Raw genomic sequence first — 19830 nt, 5'->3', positions numbered from 1 at the left:
TCCTGTCACAGGTGACCTCACAAAGTTCGGCCGTGGGGATGCCTCCTCCCCAGCCCCGGCCACAACCTTGGCCCAACCCCAACAGAACCAGACGCAGACTCACCATACCACGCAGCAGACATTCCTGAACCCGGCGCTGCCTCCTGGCTACAGTTACACCAGCCTGCCATACTATACAGGGGTCCCGGGCCTCCCCAGCACCTTCCAGTATGGGCCTGCTGTGTTCCCTGTGAGTACCTGGCTTTGGTCACTCCTTGTGGTGAAGGATCCTAGCCCTGGACACTATCCTAGCTGCTTTTAAGGGTCAATGACTTTAATAATGAATGACGAGGAACAGTTTCCACCTCTGGCCTGTTTTTGGCCTGGTGCAGGGTGGTGGGGGAATGGGGCTGGAATTGGTGGAATTAGGATAGGGATTGCCTAGACTTAGAATTTGCCAAAGGGAGAATATGATACCATACAGCTTTGCTTCACTCAGATTCATTCATTCCCTGCTGCCATTGTCCCTTTTTCTTCTCCAAACTACCATTTCTTGACTTCATTAGTAGATTCTAGAACAGTTAGTAAGGAGCTAATTTCACTAAGCAAACTGTAGTCAACTTGCATCAGGATAGGTAGCCATCTGAATGGCCAGTACCTGGAGCAAGACAAGTGGGACAGATGGTATTCTGCTGCCAAGTCACTGCAAATCTGGCCTTTTTGCTCTTTAGGTGGCTCCTACCTCTTCCAAGCAGCATGGTGTGAATGTCAGTGTGAATGCATCGGCCACCCCTTTCCAACAGCCGAGTGGATATGGGTCTCATGGATACAACACTGGTAAGCTGACCTTGTCTCTGGCTCGGTGGTATCTGTGGGGTGTTGTTGGATAAATTTCAGGGAGGAAGACTTGGTGCTTGAGAAAATGGGGTTGGTGAGGGTGTGCCGCTGCCCCAGGTATGATTGTTAATGCTTGGCTGACTTGGGTATCTGTGGGAGCAGCACCAACAGAGGAGCTTGATACTAGGACATGTGTCCACTATTTGTGACGGGAATGCCCAAGAGTATGTGTTGGTTTTTAGAATATGTTGGTTGGCCAAAAGTGTGGGTGGAAGTAGGGCAAGGAGCCCCAAGATTTTGCTGAAATGTCAGTGGAGGCAAGTGTTAATAGTATGTATGGCACTGATAGTACAAAAGGGGGGTGTATTCACTGAGTAGAAGGATTAAATGGGTTCATAGCTAGCAGCCTACGATAGGTTTGGCTTAAATCACTTTGTAGCACTACTTTTCTTATGTGTCCTTTTTTATTCCCTAGCTAGAAGACCTAAACTGTGGAGAAAAAGGAGTAGGCGTGACCATACTTAATAGAGTGGGAATTGGACTGGGAGAGTTGGGCCTTTAGGTTCCTTCATTTGTATGGCTGGTCTCTTTGCAAGTCTTTTTGCATATGTGATGGCAGGGAGGGAATTGTAGGAATCCTCTGGATGGGTACTTACCTAAAAGATACTCAGCCTCTCCCTTGCTTCCATACCTGACATCTGTGCTCTACTTTTGGAGGACAGGGAGCGAGAAGGAATCTTTGAATAATATAATTGTACCTTTTCAGCGACTTGTAGATGAATAGGGGAGGAGTAGGTTTCTCTGATTGCTTAGGGTTGGGGATGGGGGTTGTCCTTCAAAGCTGTCAGCTCAGTTACAGTTTCATGGTGATTTGGATAGAGCAGCATGTGTTTTTCACCCTTATATGGGCTCTGGGTGGGTCAGTTGCCCACAGTTTTCAATAATTGGGAAGAGCACAGAAGGCAGTAAGGGCTAGGAACTGATAGCCAAGTGGAGCTTTGAACTGTGCTGCATGAGTTAGAGTGGGTCATGAGTTAAATTAAACAAATCCTGAGAAGCCCCATTGAGATTTAATACATAGACTCCTTGTGGCCACCCCTGTCATTGAGCAAGGTTCACCCTAAATCTTGGTGGGGAGGATTATAAGCTTTTTGACTTGGAGTGGTGGCCCCTTTCCGAGGACATTAGGTTGAAGTCTTAGTTGGACCAGGTTCATGAATTTTAAGAGGTAGGTGATGGATAATATAAGAGAATTGGCATACCTGATTCTAGAAATCCCACCTTCTTGCCTCCCTTCAGAATTCAGAAACGTATTATATCAGCCCTTGAGAACCCCCAGTTCCCAACCCCACAAAGGGCTTTTGTCATTCCATTCATTTATTTTTATGTATTTGATTCCTTTTAGGAAGAAAATATCCACCCCCTTACAAGCATTTCTGGACGGCTGAGAGCTAATTTGGCCCAAGGCTGGGGGCTGTGTTTTGTGTGTGTGTATAAATTTGCACTGAAGTCTTGTTTCAGAAACCAGACCACTGAGGAGAGCCTGCTGAGCTGAGGCCATGGCCTGCGTGGCTTGGGGAAATGAGTTGGTGGATACCTTCTGGGCTTTTGAACTTGCCCCTCCCCCATTTCCCTCTCCCCCATGTGTCTGACCCTGTCTTACCCATTTCAAGTTCAAGCGGTGCAGCACCTTCGAAGCATCAATGCACACACCTGCTGTTGCTTTTGATTTCTGGAAGGCATGTAGTTTCAACTTGTAACAAAAATATTTGTAGTCTTCAATAAACTGTGGTATTTCTTTAGCTAACTCTGGCGTTCTTTCCGTGCATGTCTTTCTGGACACTAGGAACCAATGCTGTGCTGTGGATGAAGGGTGGAGGGTGGCCTTTTTAATCAAACCCCAGCATAGCCAAAGAACTATTAATTTTTCAGTATGGTGGTTTTATGAAGGTGGGGGGAGGGGAAACAGCCTGAGTTTCCCACCTGTTGATTAGTTGGTAAAGGAAACTATTTGTAGAAATACCTGATTCTCCATGCTTATGTTGCTTCATTTTTCCATTTAGATCTTTCCTTTGCCTCTTACATAAGCAGTGGGGGAAAGGACAAAAAAGTTTGGAGTGTCATGTCATGGTGAAAGGCAAAAGAGAGAGTTTTCAGAGCTGTTAGAGAAGTATCTTTCAAGGCTTAATTCCCACATCTATCTGGTTCCTAAAGGCCAAGTGGCTAAGATCTGATAAAGTCATTAGTGATAAGCTAGTTGATGACTCAGGCTCTGTGGAGACTGTGCTATCCTGGAACATTGTTCTTAGTCCCTTGATGGCTTTTCAGAGATCGTGGATTATCAGTTTTGCATTTGTGGGTATAAGCTAAGGATGTGCAGGAGCGGTTTGGTCAGACATCTTGACTATGGAAATTCTAATTCCCTCCCAGTCCAGCTAGCATACAACATTAGCCCTTTGTTTATAAAGTTAACGTGGACAGTGAGATCACCACCCTGGGTGAATTAGAAACCAAAGTATTCAGCTTTCCTTGTATTTGTTCCCAGCCCTTTGGAGTAATTTTGCTCTGTGGAGTGTGACCACCTTTCCCAGGGGCTGCCGTGGTGGGAGAGATAGATTCATGTGTCTCTGCCCTGCTGCCCACGTGATTCTGGTATTGTCACTGTTTGGGGATAAGTAGGGGGTGTTGATGTTGGAAGGAAAGCAAGAGAACTCTGTAGTTTGAAGATCTTCCTAATAACTGGTGAGGGGTAGTGAAATCAGTACCCATTATTTTCTAGGTCTCTAATACTGTAATTGAGATTATTATGGCTACTACAGAGTATTATGGTTCCTGCATTCTCAGTCCCTTCAACCTCATATCTAAGATAAGGCCTCTGGACTAGAAGCTGTTTTTAGCCTAAACTCTGGAAAGAATGAGATCAGGTAGGGGCACACTGGAGCTGAATTCCTCCCTACCACTCGGCTTGAGAATCCAGTTAGTCATTTCTTCCATCCAATGTAGGCAGCCTAGCCTCACTGCAGAAGGTGACCAACTATGCTATTTTTTATTTTTTTATTTTTATTTTTGCCTTTGCAGTAAAGATAAATTCTCTCTTTTGGTTTGACTTAAAAATGTTCTACTTATATCCTGTTTATTCCACCTTTACTCTCAACCCTTCCACACGAACTTACTAGCTGAAGCCTTTTCCATAACTGAACTTCCTATTCTTAAAAGTTATGCCTGTTACCCAGTGATTTGCCAGATGGGCACCTCGGGTTTGAAAAGGGAATGGAAAAAATACCCCATTAGCCCTTTAAGATACTCCTGTATCGTTCCCTTCTTTTACTTCAGTGTCTTTAGACAGTAGATGCTTCGGAGATTTTCTCTTGCTTGGTTTTCTGTAGTTCCGTTATTTTTCCTAGTTAGTGTTTGCCCCTCCCAGGAACTATCTGGACTTAGGATGTTGGGAAGGTTTTCCAGATTAAGATACCACTTCAAAAGTGACTGTTCAAGGTGGGCTTAACTTTGGAAGGCTGCCTTTGTCTGAGGCATTGGGAGGATTTGGGTTCTAGAGTTTTAATTGTGGGTGAATGGAGGATTCCTTATTTGTGATTTGGCCACTCTAGTACACTGCTTCTAAAACTCTTTTCCATCAGTGTTCCTGACAGCAGAGGAGAAGGAAATGTGTACCTCTGATGGGAAGGATCCAAGGGCATAGACAGGCAAAGTTTTTCTGAAGCTTTGTTTTATTTTTATAAAAACTAATATATCTTTTTAAAATCATGCTTTATATTCCTAGTTAAATTACTTACTTTTCTTCACATCTTTGTTTCAAAATGGAAAGTATAAAAGATGTTAGGTTATTTATTTCATGGCTTTTCCTATCTTCTTGACCCGATGCCTTATACCCCAGGTGATGGAATATAGTATGAGTATTTATTTGTTTGAGGAGTACAAATTAGAATGACATGTTGTACTACTCTGGTTTCTTTAAAGTTGTAGTGGTTAGTAGGGAGTTTTTTTCAACAGGAAATACGAGAGTTGGGGTATGAGAGCTTTTATCTTACGGAGAAGCTGAAGTTGTATACTGAAAATGACATGTGGTTTTTGTGTTCCACCTAGGCTATAGGAGATGGCCTACTCCTGTCTACCTATCCCTCCCCACCCCGCTACACTTAGGCTTAAATTGTGTACATGAAAATTGATCTTGATGCTAGGCCTTTACATCTTAAGTTTGAAGATTTAGCCTAGATGCTCCAAGACTAAAGAAGCTGTACTAATTGAGCTGAGGCTCTGAGAATGAGAGTGCCCTTGGGGATTAAAGTGGACTGCTCCTCTAGTACTTATGCAGTGGAGGCATGGATTTTGAGCCCAGAAATGTCACTTCAGGAAGAGAGAGGGCCAGACTGCCCCAGTCTCCAGGAATAAAACTGAGTGGCATTTGGGTGGATTGATTTGAAATGGACATTAAAATTAAAAGTTTATTATATTCCTGCTAGACTTTGGCACAGAAGTGTTTTGAAAACAGTATATGCTAGTGAGGTTTGGTCATATCCCCTTGCCCACCAAAAAACAACTTACCTCACTCTCTCTCACGTATACTCAACACATACCTGGGAAGGGCCAAAGAACCCTTAGGGAGCTTTTGTTTCATGAACTCTTACCTCTCAGGACTAACTTGAAGCTGGAAAACCGACCAAAATTCCCTTGCATTGGTATAACTAGAAAGGCTACAGATATCACCTCGTCTCAGGAATAAGGGCCAGGTAGCTAGCTGAGCTAATCCTCCTGTCTGTTTCCTCCTCCCCCAGGTGTTTCAGTCACCTCCAGTAACACGGGCGTGCCAGATATCTCGGGTTCTGTGTACTCCAAAACCCAGGTAGGTGCCTGGCTCTGGATAAAAGTGGAAAAGAGATAGACATAGAGGAGGTGGAGTTGCAATGGTAGAAATAACAGTGGACAAGAAGAACCCTAGGAGAGGTGGCAGGAAACCCATCCTACTTTTTCTAAATGAAAGGTCTTCTCTAGACTTCACTTCCTCTAAGAAGTTAAAATTTAGCCCTCTGAGAAAAAAAACGAGAAACGTAATAGGAAGGTAAAGCGTGGCAAATTGTTTAACGTGTCATGTAATTTACTGTGCAACTCTCCTGGCCCCTTTTCCTACCTACTCCCAACCTTTTTCATAACTTTTCAAGAGAATAAGTATGAGAGTGACAGGAAACTAGTTCATTCCATTCTTTGAGTAAATCTATAACAGTGGGAGTGGGAAAGGAGACGACCTAGTAACTAATGAAGCATTTGAGTGATCCACAGGTTTGTTATGTTGCTTTTATCCCCCATCACCATAAATACTTAAAGTTTGCTATAAAGCACTGGGGGTCTGGGGGGGCACTTCATGCACAAGACCTTCAACACTTCAAATATCTCAGTATGTGTTTATTTCTTTTGAAATATCCAACGAGTTTTTTTTTTTTTTTTTTTTTTGAGACGGAGTCTTGCCTTGTCACCCAGGCTAGAGTGCAGTGGTGTGATCTCGGCTCACTGCAAACTCTGCCTCCTGGGTTTAAGCGGTTCTCCTGCCTCAGCCTCCTGAGTAGCTGGGATTACAGGTGCCCACCACCGCGCCTGCTAATTTTTGTATTTTTTAGTAGAGACGGGGTTTCACCATCTTGGCTAGGCTGGTCTCGAACTCCTGACATCATGATCTGCCCACCTTGGCCTCCCAAAGTGCTGGATTACAGGCGTGAGCCACTGCACCCAGCGGAGTTACTATTTTTGTAAGGAATATTGGAAGGGGTGGGGACACTATTGGTTTGCCTTTTTTTTTTTTTGGAGACAGTCTCAAGAAGTCACCCAGGCTGGAGTGCAGTGGTGGAATCTCAGCCTTCTGAGTAGCTGGGGCTATAGGTGTACACCACCAGGCCTGCCTAATTTTTGTATTTTTGTTTTTTGTTTGTTTTGTATTTTGTATTTTTGTTTTTTGGTAGATACGGGGTTTTGCCATGTTGCCCAGGCTCGTCTCGAACTCCTGGGCTCAAGCAATCCACCCGCCTTAGCCTCCCAAAAGTGCTGGGATTACAGATGTGAGCCATCATGCCCAGCCTGGAGTTCTAAGTTCGGATTTCATGATGTTCACATATGACATTCAGTTTTACAAAGTGCTTCCACATTTCATCCTCTTATTTGGTCTTTTTTTTTTTTTTTTTTTTGAGACGGAGTTTCATTCTTGTTGCCCAGGCTGGAGTGCAATGGTGCGATCTGGGCTCACCATAACCTCCGCCTCTCGGGTTCAAGCGATTCTCCTGCCTCAGCCTCCCAAGTAGCTGGGATTACAGGCATGTGCCACCATGCCCGGGTAATTTTGTGTTTTTAGTAGAGACGGGGTTTCTTCATGTTTGTCAGGCTGGTCTCAAACTCCTGAGCTCAGGTGATCCGCCTGCATTGGCCTCCCAAAATGCTGGGATTACAGGCGTGGGCCACTGCGCCCAGCCTTTTTTTTTTTTTTTCTTGAGATGGAGTCTCCCTCTGTCTCCCAGGCTGGAGTGCAGTGGCACAGTCTTGACTCACTGCAACCTCCACCTCCCAGGTTCAAGTGATTCTCCTGCCTCAGACTCCCAAGTAGCTGGATTACAGGCGCCCGCCACCATGCCCGGCTAATTTTTGTATTTTTAGTAGAGACGGGGTTTCACCATATTGGCCAGACTGGTCTTAAACTCCTAACCTTGTGTGATCCACCCATCTTGGCCTCCCAAAGTGCTGGGATTACAGACGTGAGCCACCATGCCCAGCCTATTTGGTCTTTACAACAGGTTTGTAGCATCCCTGTTTTATATCTGAGGAAACTGAGGCTAAGAGATTGAGTAGTATGCCCAGGTTCACACAGTTCTTAAATAAGAGCAGAGCTGAGACTGAGACCTGAATATGTGACTTCAAGTGTACTGTGCCTTCTGTGACACCATGCTGCTTTCTGAGGGTCAGGGAGCTTGAGCTCAGGAAAAATCCCAAGACTAGTTTGCTGATCCCTTTTACTCTGTCTCCTCCTGGCCTCCTGGATAGCAGTCCTTTGAGAAACAAGGTTTTCATTCCGGTACTCCTGCTGCTTCCTTCAACTTGCCTTCAGCCCTAGGAAGTGGGGGCCCCATCAATCCGGCCACAGCTGCTGCCTACCCACCTGCCCCCTTTATGCACATTCTGACCCCTCATCAGCAGCCGCATTCTCAGATCCTTCACCATCACCTGCAGCAGGATGGCCAGGTAATAGCCCTTCCCCTTCTCTCCTTTCCCTTCCTCTTCCTTCCTATCCCTTAAAACTGCCTTCCCTTTCCTTTTCTTACCCTTCCTCACCACCACCTTCACCCAATCCCTCCCCAGCGCCAGTCATGGGCACACAGCACATACAGACACAAGCGCACATAACACGAGCGGCCGGCAAAGGAAATCTCAGAGAAGGGCCGGGTTGAAACCTTTTTTGCCCAATTCCTTTGGTGCCCTTCTCCTCCTGTGCCACAGTTGTCCTCATCCCATCAGACCTGGGTCACACCTTCCCTCTTTCCTCTCCCAGCCTTCCCTCTTCCCTGACATTTTAGCTTTCCCTTCTAATGGTGGAGTTCTATTGTCAAAGTTTGTCCCTTTATTTTCCATATATCCTGGTTCTGCCTCAGCTACCATATTTGCAGATGATTCTCTGTTGCCAGCGCCAGCAGGAGGAGCAGGTAATGAAATTGAATGATCATATGCTTGAACCCACTCCTTTTCAGTCCCCATTTCACCTTCACAGCCTCAGGGAACTTGAAAAGACTGCGCGGTCACAAATCGGGATACACAAACACAAACACCTTGCTGAGCTCTCTGGCCTCCCCTTCCTCTCTCCTCCTCCCCTCCCCAACACCCTCTTTATCTTTGTACCCTTCCCCAGCTGTGGAAAACATTCGGTTACCAGAATGGAAAAGATTCTTGGGGCAGCATCTGGAGCCTGAGGCCTCAGACTGCCTCTCATACCTGCCTGAAATGGGCTCACAGATGTGATGTGTGGTAGGGGTGGGGATCTGTGGGGCGATGCAAGTGGCCTCTTGAGAGCTCCATTATAGGTGGCTGGAGCTAGAATAAGGGCTTCCTTCCTCAAAGACAGCTTTCCAAATTGAGGCATTAATGGGGATCAATGGAAATGAAATTGCCTTGTGATCACCCATCTCCAAGAGCAGGGGAGAGAGGGGGTAGTGCGAGAATGTAGAATTGAAAATGAGTAGAACTCACTCACTACCTTGTCTCTGAAGGTGTCTTGCCCTCTTCATCTTTTCCCTATTTAAAAGTCAAAAATGCCTTCCTGCTTGTAAGAAAGGGGCTTTAGCAGCTATGCAGACCAAATTTTCTATGGTTCTAATAGTAGTGAGGGGAATGGGAGAGCAAGACAGTTTGCACATCTCCACCTGAAGATGTTACAAATTTGTACCACTAACTAGACACCTTTTTCCTCCTCATGATCCTCCCATTCCCCTGCAGACGGGCAGCGGGCAACGTAGCCAGACCAGCTCCATCCCGCAGAAGCCCCAGACCAACAAGTCTGCCTACAACAGCTACAGCTGGGGGGCCAACTGAGGCCCTGACCCTCTTCTCCCGGTCCCATCTTCTGAGAGGGCTTCTCAGCCTGGAAACTATGGAAACAGCATCAAAGAGAAAGGAATGTGGGGGGTTTCCGCTGCCCCCCACCCCCAGCGGCCCACCCCATGCCTCAGCTTCATGTCTGTCCCATTCCTATACCATCCCCACCCTGTTGTATGTATTATAGGATTTGTATTTTCTCCTTTTTTTCCCCCCTTCCATTCCTTCTCCCCTCTTGCATTCAAGATTATGAAACTTTGCTATGGGCCCTGCACTTCCTTTGCTTCCTCCTGTTCACCCTGGTGGTGTACGGATGAGGCGGGGAGGTGGGACCCCCAAATATATATCAGCCCAACAGCCCTAAGTCTCCTTCTTTATTATTAGGAAAACAACAACAACAACAACAACAAACAAAAAAATGGCGTCATGAATATGAACAGCATTGTCAGATGAATTAGTTGAAGTGGTTTTTTTTTTTTTTTTTGTACTGTGTCCTCAAATTTAATGGATTAATGTGTCTTGTATATATAAAAAGAAAACCTCTACCTTCAGCCTCTGCCTATTCTTGCTCCGTCTAGGACATCCTCAATTTCGTCGATGACCAGCTTGGTGAATAAGTATTACTGTACCAACTGGGCCTCCTCTAGGAGGCCCCTGAAGGCAGTGGAATAAAATGAAATCTTCGCCCTTTAAGAACTCCTGACCTTAATGTGGTAGTAGTATCTTGTCCTTGAGGGGATTTCCTTCCCCTCACCCCTAAGACTTTCACAACCTGGTGACTGGAAAGAACCACCACAAATCTTCATTTCCTCCAGAAACTGCTACATCTACAGCCGATTTCAGGCAGTAAAGGGAGAGGGATAGAGGAGATTGGGTGGAAAATGGAGAGGATCAAGAAGGAGCTGACACCATTTCAAAGAAAAAAAAATGCTTTATAGAGTTTTAAGTATGACTTAGATGGGTCCAGGCAAATAAACTAAAAAGAAGTGAAGGCAACATGTATCGTCTGGCAGAACTAAATCTTGGAGTGGGGTGAGGGATGAAAGACTACATATTGGGTACAGTGTACACTGCTCGGGTGATGGGTGCACTAAAGTCGCAGAAATCACTAAAGAACTCATCCATGTAACCAAACACCACCTGTACCCCAAAAACGAAATAAAAAAACAAAACCTTGGGGCCCATTCCCCCTAGGAATGGACTACTGTAGTAGTGGCTTCTTGGATGCTTCTCTGTGACATAGCTATACCCAATTCTTTGAAAAAGAATCTAGAGCAAGGTCTGGCTTGGGGATGGGGTACAGGGAGAGACAGGTCTCGGAGAGGTTTTGAACAAAACACTTTAAAAAAGGAATGAGGACAGGCGCTTTGGGAGGCTGGGTTGGGCGGATCACCTTAGGTCAGGAGTTTGAGACCAGCCTGGTCAACATGGTGAAACCCCGTTTCTACAAAAAATACAAAAGTAGCCGGGCGTGGAGGCGCATGACTGTAATCCCAGCTACTCGGGAGGCTGAGACAGGAGAGAACCTGGGAGGCGAAGGTTGCAGTGAGCCGACATGGTGCCACTGCACTCCAGCCTGGGAAACATGAGAGAAAACTTTGTCTCAAAAAAAAAAAGATACCAAAGGGATACTTCTTTATAACCCCCAATTTGTTCCTTCTCAGGACTCAACTAGCTTCCCTTCCCTTGCTTTCTTAAAAATCCTTTGTCTTGCTGGTTGCAGAGCCTGCTTAGAAAAAAGAATTCTATATGGTTATAACAAACTCCCTAGTAGCTAGAGAGGTGGAGGAAGTTAAGTCCATGCGTCTCTTATGTCTTGATCTCTTCTCTGGGGAATTCAATACTAGAAGGAGCTTGGAAAAGCATTTTGTTCATCCCTCTAACAGCAGACATCGCCCAGGTCAGTCAAAAAGAACGCCCGAGTAAGGGGCGAGGTGGCTTCTGCTGTGAGGCTGGCCAGCCCCGCGGGTGGGGTGGTTGAGGGACGCCCTCAAGCCGGTCCATTTGTGCGGCTGGGCTGCCCTCTGGCGGCTTTATCCGGGTGCCATCCAGAGTCAAACCCTCGAAATCGCTTTTCGTACTGAGTTGGTCTGCAGAAAGAAGAACAGATTTAGGAGGAAGGCGGTCATAGGAAACTGAAAGTGCGTCACGCCCACTCCCGTCACGGAAACTGGTCTCTGAAAGGTGGGGTAAAGATAAAGCCTTTCAAATTTGAGGAAGACCTTCGGTCCCGCCTCCATTTCACGTCCGGCTTACCGTCGTTTACGACAGTGTCAGCATCGCGGGCTTGCTTTCCGGTAGCGTGGGCTGACGCCTCGCTCAATTTCTCACAGGGCTGCGCAGGTTTCCCCCTTCTGCGAATGGACCACTGGAGGGGTTCAAAGGTTCGCGTCCCAGTACGGGAATGAGCCTCTTTGATCTCTTCCGGGGCTTTTTCGGCTTTCCTGGACCTCGGAGGTGAGAGTAGGTCCGGCTCGGACAAGGGTGGGGGTAGTCTGAGGGGAGCTTGACCCCTACGTCTTATTTTTGGAAAAACATCCTCTGTCCCACTCCTTCAACTCCTGAAGAGAGGACAGAAGTCGCAACATTGAACACTCACCCCGCCACAGTAACCAAGGCGGTCATTAAGAGGAGAAACAGCAAACTAAGCCTTTCTCCAACCTGGGGTGATGCAACAGGGACCCGGGCGGGGAAGACAATGAGGGTCTGGGGAATAGGACAGTGAGCAAGTGAGCAGGACCTTGGGAGAGAGAGGAGGGACTGGGGCACACTGAAGAAAAACTGGGGGAAGGTGTATGAAGGGAGCTGCGAGCTGAGGTCTGACTTTGATTAAAAAAAAAAAAAAAAGAACTGTCAGCCATTGTATTAATGTTTTGATGTGGCAGCCAGTCCTCCGACCCTCTCCCTAGCTTCCCAGACCCCTTGCTCTTGTCCCACTTTGCCACCCATGAGTTGATTTAATGGCTTAAATAGTGCTGAAATATTGGTGGCCAATCTGCCTCCACTCTCAGCCACAGAGATCCCTTTTTTGGAGGGATGACTCGAGATGAAGATGATGATGAGGAAGAAGAGGAAGAAGGGGGCTCATGGGGCCGTGGGAACCCAAGGTTCCATAGTCCTCAGCACCCCCCTGAGGAATTTGGCTTCGGCTTCAGCTTCAGCCCAGGAGGAGGGATACGTTTCCACGATAACTTCGGCTTTGATGACCTAGTACGAGATTTCAATAGCATCTTCAGCGATATGGGGGCCTGGACCTTGCCTTCCCATCCTCCTGGTGTGTGGCTTCCCCTAAGGGGCAACCTGTGGTTTCTGGTGGGTTGGTGGGTGAAATAAAGAGCCTGCAGGGAGTAGCTGGGGGATGGGAAGTGTGAGAAGACTGATGATTTCAGGGAGATTAATAGAGCCCAAGTCCTTTCCCATCCCAGCAAACACCTGCCACCTTTCTGCAGAACTTCCAGGTCCTGAGTCAGAGACACCTGGTGAGAGACTACGGGAGGGACAGACACTTCGGGACTCAATGCTTAAGTATCCAGATAGTCACCAGCCCAGGATCTTTGGGGGGGTCTTGGAGAGTGATGCAAGAAGTGAATCCCCCCAACCAGCACCAGACTGGGGCTCCCAGAGGCCATTTCATAGGGTGAGTATCCCATCTGGTCCTGAAGTGAGAGCTTGTGAGAGACCACTAATAAAGTGCAAAGACTGGCTAGGTGCGGTGGCTCACGCCTGTAATCCCAGCACTTTGGGAGGCCGAGGTGGGCAGATCACCAGAGGTCAGGAGTTGGAGACCAGCCTGGTCAACATGGTGAAACCCCGTGTCTACTAAAAATACAAAAAATTAGCCGGGCATGGTGGCAGGTGCCTGTAATGCCAGCTACTCAGGAGGCTGAGGCAGGAGAATTGGTTGAACCCAGGAGGTGGAGACTCCATCTCAAAAATTGTTTGAGACCCAGCCTTGCTCTGTTGCCCAGGCTGTAGTGCCGTGGCACAATCTCAGCTCACTGCAACCTCCAATTCCCAGGTTCAAGTGATTCTCCTGCCTCAGCCTCCTGAGTAGCTGGGATTACAGTCGCCTGCCAAACGCCCAGCTAATTTTTGTGTTTTTAGTAGAGATGGCGTTTCACCGTGTTGGCCAGGCTGCTTTCGAGCTCCTGACCTCAGGTGATCCACCCACCTCGGCCTCCCAAAGTGCTGGAATTACAAGTGTGAGCCATCATGCCTGGCCAAAGATTGCAATTCTTGTTTGAATCTGATAGCCTTGGGTTGGAATCCTAAGCCCTCCATTTAGTGTTTTCTGTTTTCTATATTAAGCTTGTGGGATTTTCTTTGGGGGGAGATGGGTGTTCTGTTTCTTTTAAAAAACAAAAACAAAAAAACACCACTGGTCTAGATAATTCTTGGATAAGGCAGGATTGTGCACAGAGGATAGGAATATATCAGTTCAGGAAGTCTTTCTGGTAGAAGGATACATAAAACAGCCAGGAAGGAGTGTAAATAAGGCTATTCTGAATGGAATTATCTCTTCTGCGGAAGGGGGTTTTGGAGCTCGGGAGTAGTTTGAGGTCTATGACCTTTCAAGTTTCAGATTGGAAGGAGTCTTTTCACTTACTATGGTTTCTTCTGCAGTTTGATGATGTATGGCCTATGGACCCCCATCCTAGAACCAGAGAGGACAATGGTAAGTCTGGAGGAAGGGGAAGTTTACCAGCCTTTTGTTATTCTTCTGAAGTTCTGTGTGTTCTCCCTCCCTGAAGTTTCTTCCTGTACACTTGTCTCCTTTTTTCCTTTGGACTCTTTCTCTCCTGCTTCTTCATCTCTCTGCTCTTCCAGATCTTGATTCCCAGGTTTCCCAGGAGGGTCTTGGCCCGGTTCTACAGCCCCAGCCCAAATCCTATTTCAAGAGCATCTCTGTGACCAAGATCACTAAACCAGATGGGGTGAGTTGAAAGAAAGAGGTAAAGGAAAAGTATGGCCAGGGAACGAATGCCCTGAAACAGGGATCTGTGTAAAGAAACTGCTGAGCATAACCTTTAGTAATGTTCGGAATATGGTGGGGACTTCTCTTTGTAGATAGTGGAGGAGCGCCGGACTGTGGTGGACAGTGAGGGCCGGACAGAGACTACAGTAACCCGACACGAAGCAGATAGCAGTCCTAGGGGTGGTAAGTTAAAAGACAAAGGGGTTCATCTCAAGATTCCTTGGGGAAGGGAAATCTTACTCTTCTACCCTTGTCCTTTGCTTCTGCCTAGTCTCTTTCATTTAGCCTATTTACGTGTATGACTTTCTTCCTTAGATCCAGAATCACCAAGACCTCCAGCCCTGGATGATGCCTTTTCCATCCTGGACTTATTCCTAGGACGTTGGTTCCGGTCCCGGTAGCCTTGTTAACCCTCAGAGGCCTTCAAGTCCTTTCCACCTCTCACCCATTGCCCACCATTAATAAGCTTAGCTTCTCCTCTTGCCACCTCAGGGGCTTGGATATGTGGAATAGTGAACTGGGGGCATGTCAGTTTGTCACTCACCCAAACTGACCAATAAAACCTTTATTTATGCTAATTCTTTGTCTTGGTTTTGTCAAGGCTATTTCAGTTTCTAGAACCATCCAACACTTCCGAAATTATCTTGGTCCTCTACCTTCTCCTTATTCCTTAATTTTTTATTCTGCATCTAAAACCTGATTTCATAAGTAAGGGTCAGGCACAAGTAGAAAATGATTTTTCTTTCTCAAGCAAGAAAAAAAAAAAAAAAGAGGCCGGGCTCGTTGGCTCATGCCTGTAATCCCAGCACTTTGGGAGGCTGAGACAGGCAGATAACCTGAGGTCAGGAGTTCAAGACCAGCCTGGCCAATGTGGTGAAACTCCGTCTCTACTAAAAATACAAAAATTAGCTGGGCATGGTGGCGGGTGCCTGTAATCCCAGGCTAGGGCAGGAGAATCGCTTGAACCTGGTAGGAGGAGGTTGCAGTGAGCCGAGATCACGCCATTGCACTCCAGCGTGGGCGACAAGAGCGAAACTCCATCTCAAAAAAAAAAAAGAAAAGAAAAGAAAAAGAAAAATGATTTTTCTTACTGAGGAGATGACTAGAAATAATTTCAGGAAAATTTCTAGAGAGGGATACATCAGATTCCCAAAAAAAGGGTGTGGGTGTGGAAGTAGGGGTTAACTGCTTCCCTGAGTGTGGGATCACTGACTGGAGAGTTCATGAAGTAACTGGGGAAGCACATGGGTAAATTTTCCTTACTTTACTGGCCTTAAAAAGTTGTTATGTGGCTGGGTGTGGTGGCTCACGCCTGTAATCCCAGCACTTTGGGAGGCCGAGGCAGATGGATCACATGAAGTCAGGAGTTCGAGATTAGCCTGACCAATACGGTGAAACCCCGTCTCTACTAAAAATACAAAAATTAGCCAGATGTGGTGGCACATGTTTGTAATCCCAGCTACTTGGGAGGCTGAGGTAGGAGAATTGCTGGAACTCAGGAGGTGGAGGTTGCAGTGAGCCATGATCATGCCATTGCACTCCAGCTTGAGCAACAAGAACGAAATTCCATCTCAAAAAATTGTTATGTATGTTAGAGAAAATACACCTGGCACAAACGTTACTAGGTCCTTTTTTCTTTTTGAGGCAGGGTCTCATTCTGTCACACAGGCTGGAGTGTAGGGGGCGATGTTGGCCCACTGTAGCCTCGACCCGGGCTCAGTCCTCCCACCTCAGCCTCCTGAGTAGCTGGGACTACAGGCATACACCACCATGCCTAGCTAATTTTTTTTCTCGGTTTTTTTCCTTTTATTATTACTATTATTTTGTATTTTTTGTAGAGACGGAGTTTTGCCATGTTGCCCAGGCTTCCTTTTCTCATTATAAAAGTTTTTAACCAGGTGTGTTAGACTGTACCTATCATCCTAGCTACTTGGGAGGCTGAGATAGGAGGATTACTTGAGCCCAGGAGGCGGAGGCAACATAGCAAGATCCTATTTCTAAAATACATATGTATGTATATATATATATTTTTTTTTTTTTTTTGAGATGGACTCTCGCTTTGTCACCCAGGCTGGAGTGCAGTGGCGCAATCTCGGCTCACTGCAACCTCTGCCTCCTGCGTTCAAGTGATTCTCCTGCCTCAGCCTCCCGAGTAGCTGGGACTACAGGCACGTGCTACCACGCCCAGCTAATTTTTGTATTTTTAGTAGAGACAGGGTTTCACCATGTTGGCCAAGCTAGTCTCGATCTCTTGACCTTGTGATCTGCCTGCCTCAGCCTCCCAAAGTGCTGGGATTACAGGCGTAAGCCACCACGCCCCGCAAAATATTTTTAAAAAATTAGCTGAGCAGGCTGGGCATCGTTGCTCACACCTATAATCCCAGCACCTTGGGAGGCTGAGGCGGGTGGATCACTTGAGGTCAGGAGTTCAAGCAGGCCGGGCACTGTGGTTCACACTTGTAATCCCAACACTTTGGGAGGCCAAGGTGGGCAGATCACTTGACGTCAGGAGTTCGAGACCAGCCTGGCCAACATGGTGAAACCCCAACTCTACTAAAAATACAAAAATCAGCTGGGTGGGGTGGTGCACACTTGTAATCCCAGCTACTTAGGAGGCTGAGGCGGGAGGATCATTTGAACCCAGGAGGCGGAAGTTGCAGTGAGCTGAGATTGTGCTGCTGCACTCCAGCCTGGTTGACAGAGCGAGACTCCATCTCAAAAAACATAAATAAATAAATTAGCTGAGCATGGTGGCCCACATCTGTAGTCTCAGCTATTCAGGAGGCTAAAACAGGAGGATCCCTGGAGGCTGGAGTTCGAGGCTGCAGTGATCTATGATCACACCACTGCATTCCAGCCTGGGTGACAGAGTGAGACCCGATCACAACAACAAAAGCTTTTAGTACTGTGGTTAAGAGGGGCAAATCTGGGGCCAGTCACAGTGGCTCACACCTGTAATCTCAGCACTTTGGGAAGCTGAGCGGAGAGGATCAATTGAGACCAGCCTGGGCAACATAGGGAAACCCTGTCTGTACAAAAAAATTTTAAAATTAGCTGGGCATGGTGGTGCATGCCTGTAGTCCCAGCTACTCAGGGGTCTGAGGTGGGATGATGTCGAGCCCATGAGGTCAAGGATGCAGTGAGCCATGACCATGCTGCTGCACTCCAGCCTGGGCAACAAAGTGAGACTGTCTCAAAAAAAAAGGCCGAGAGTGGTGGCTCGCGCCTGTAATCCCAGTACTTTGGGAGGCCAAGATGGGCGGATAACTTGCTGTCTCTGCTAAAAATACAAAAATTAGCCAGGCAAGGTAGTACGGGCCTGTAATCTCAGCTACTCGGAAGGCTGAGGCATGAGAATCACTTGAACCCGGGAGGCAGAGGTTGCAGTGAGCCGAGATTGCACCATACACTCCAGCCTGGGTAACAGAGCAAGACTCTGTCTCAAAATATAAAATAAAAAATAAATATTAAAAAAAAAAAAGAGTGGTGGCCGGGCGTGGTGGCTCACGCCTGTAATCCCAGCACTTTGGGAGGCTGAGGCGGGTGGATCACCTGAGGTGAGGAGTTCGAGGCCAGCCTGGCCAATATAGTGAAATCCCGTCTCTACTAAAAATACAAAAAATTAGCTGGGTGTGGGGGCGGGCGCCTGTAATCCCAGCTACTAGGGAGGCTAAGGCAGGAGACCCTCTTGAACCCAGGAGGTGGAGGTTGCAGTGAACAGAGATTGTGCCACTGCACTTCAGCCTGGGCGACAAGAGTGAAATTACATCTAAAAAAAAAAAAAGAGAGAGTGGTAAATCTTACATATTTATTTACTTCTGTTTCCTCTGGAAATCCCACTAAATTATGACAAAGGGATTTCTCTAAAGAGGTATATCACAAGAACAAAGGACAGGAGATGATAGTAATGAAGCTCTGTCTTTTAATTCTCTATTGTATCTTTTGGTGAACAGAAGTTGATTTATTGTAGCCTAATTTATCTTTATAAGTTTGTGTTTTACGTTTAGGTTTTTAGACCTACCTGGAATTTTTGTTTGTATATGGTATTAATTTGGGTCCAATTTGGAAAAAATACGCACAAATATATAAATATTTGTTTTTAAAAAACAAGGTTGGGCACTGTGTCTCCCGCTGGTAATTCCAGCACTTTGGGAGGGATAGGTGGGAGGATTGCTTGAGCACAGGAGTTTAAGACCAGCCTGGGCAACAAAGTGAGACCCCCCCCATCTGTACAAAATAAAAATTAAAAAATTAGTGGGGCATGGTGGCATGTGCCTGTAATCCCAGCCACTGGGGAGGCTAGGGCAGGAGAATCACTTGAGCCCAGGAGTTTGAGGCTGCAGTGAGCCATGATCACGCCACTGCACTCCAGGGTGTCAGAGCAAGACCCTATCTCAAAAAATAAATAGGCTGGGTGCGGTGGCTCATGCCTGTAATCCCAGCACTTTCGGAGGCCAAGGCGGGGGGATCACGAGGTCAGGAGTTCAAGACCAGCCTGACCAACATGGCGAAACCTCGTCTCTACTAAAAATACAAAAATTAGCCAGGTGTGGTGGCGCATACCTGTAATCCCAGCTACTCAGGAGGCTGAGGCAGGAGAATCGCTTGAACGCAGGAGGCAGAGGTTGCAGTAAGCAGAGATCATGCCACTGCACTCCAGCCTGGGCGAGAGAGTGAGACTCTGCCTCAAAAATAAATAAATAAATAAATAAATAGGCCGGGTACGGTGGGTCACGCCTGTGATCTCAGCACTTTGGGAGGCTGAGGCAGGTGGATTACCTGAGGTCAGGAGTTCAAAACCAGCCTGGCCAGCACAGTGAAACCCCATCTCTACTAAAAATACAAAATTAGCCGGGCATGGTGGTGGGCACTTGTAATCCCAGGTAAAAATAAATAAATAAATAAAACAGCCCCAAAACAATAGCAACAACACACACACATGCACACACACAACTGTGCTGGGCCTTTCTATTCTATTAATCTATTTGTCTATATTTGTGCCCATATCATACCTTAAAATACTATAGTTTTATTTAGTAAAACCAGTCTTCCTGCCTTTTTATTATTTTTTAACCCGTCTAGTGTATAAAAATACAATTGTTTTTTCTAATCAGCTTTTTAGAGTACCATCACAAATATAAATGGAGCTAAAAATCACCAGATATGTGAAGAAAGCATTTAACATGAGTGGTAGAGACAAACGAAACAACTTGAAAGAAACAGAGACTATGCAGAGAGATTAAAAACTTTAAATGTACACAATTTTTTTTTTTAGATGGAGTCTTGCTCTGTTTCCCAGGCTGGAGTGCAGTGGTACAATCTCATCTCACTACAACCTCCACCTCTAGGTGGAGGCTCAGGCGATTCTCCTGCCTGAGCCTCCCGAGTAGCTGGGACTACAGGCTCAAGCCACCACACCCGGCAATTTGTTTTTTTTTTTTTGAGACAGTCTCACTCTG

General features: G+C 46.6%; 2 protein-coding genes across 52 annotated transcripts in view; both read left to right on the top strand.

Annotated features, from left to right (window-relative positions):
• UBAP2L (ubiquitin associated protein 2 like) overlaps positions 1–10605 on the top strand; it is a 51146-nt gene extending 40541 nt beyond the window's left edge. For 6 of the 50 annotated variants that reach the window (XM_063605080.1, XM_063605074.1, XM_063605079.1 and 3 more), the window contains exons 23-28: positions 12–229; positions 711–816; positions 5610–5677; positions 7855–8052; positions 8460–8510; positions 9975–10605. In XM_063605080.1, the coding sequence (XP_063461150.1) occupies positions 12–229; positions 711–816; positions 5610–5677; positions 7855–8052; positions 8460–8510; positions 9975–10013 (680 nt within the window). In that variant the 3' untranslated portion in view covers positions 10014–10605. Of the gene's footprint in view, positions 1–11; positions 230–710; positions 817–2221; positions 2624–5609; positions 5678–7854; positions 8053–8459; positions 9948–9974 lie in introns of those variants that run through there. The other 44 variants (XM_063605083.1, XM_063605076.1, XM_034936346.2 and 41 more) reach the window with 9 other exon arrangements.
• Positions 10606–11649: 1044 nt separating this feature from the next.
• On the top strand, positions 11650–14949 carry HAX1 (HCLS1 associated protein X-1). Of its 2 annotated transcripts, none has more exons than XM_003817118.4 (7): positions 11650–11853; positions 12408–12670; positions 12846–13033; positions 14020–14071; positions 14224–14330; positions 14464–14554; positions 14687–14949. In XM_003817118.4, exons 1-7 carry the CDS (start codon positions 11801–11803, stop codon positions 14770–14772), a joined length of 840 nt encoding a protein of 279 aa, XP_003817166.1. In that variant the 5' UTR covers positions 11650–11800; the 3' UTR covers positions 14773–14949. The 2 variants fall into 2 exon arrangements, with proteins under 2 accessions (XP_003817166.1, XP_003817167.1); XM_003817119.5 differs by having other exon boundaries at positions 11668–11853; positions 12552–12670.
• The last annotated feature ends 4881 nt before the right edge of the window (positions 14950–19830 follow it).

Source organism: Pan paniscus, chromosome 1 (assembly GCF_029289425.2).
Source record: "Pan paniscus chromosome 1, NHGRI_mPanPan1-v2.0_pri, whole genome shotgun sequence".
NCBI classification, from domain to species: Eukaryota; Metazoa; Chordata; class Mammalia; order Primates; family Hominidae; genus Pan; species Pan paniscus.
The sequence above is the reverse complement of the archived record's forward strand: the minus strand, read 5'-3'. Positions and strand labels throughout refer to the sequence as shown.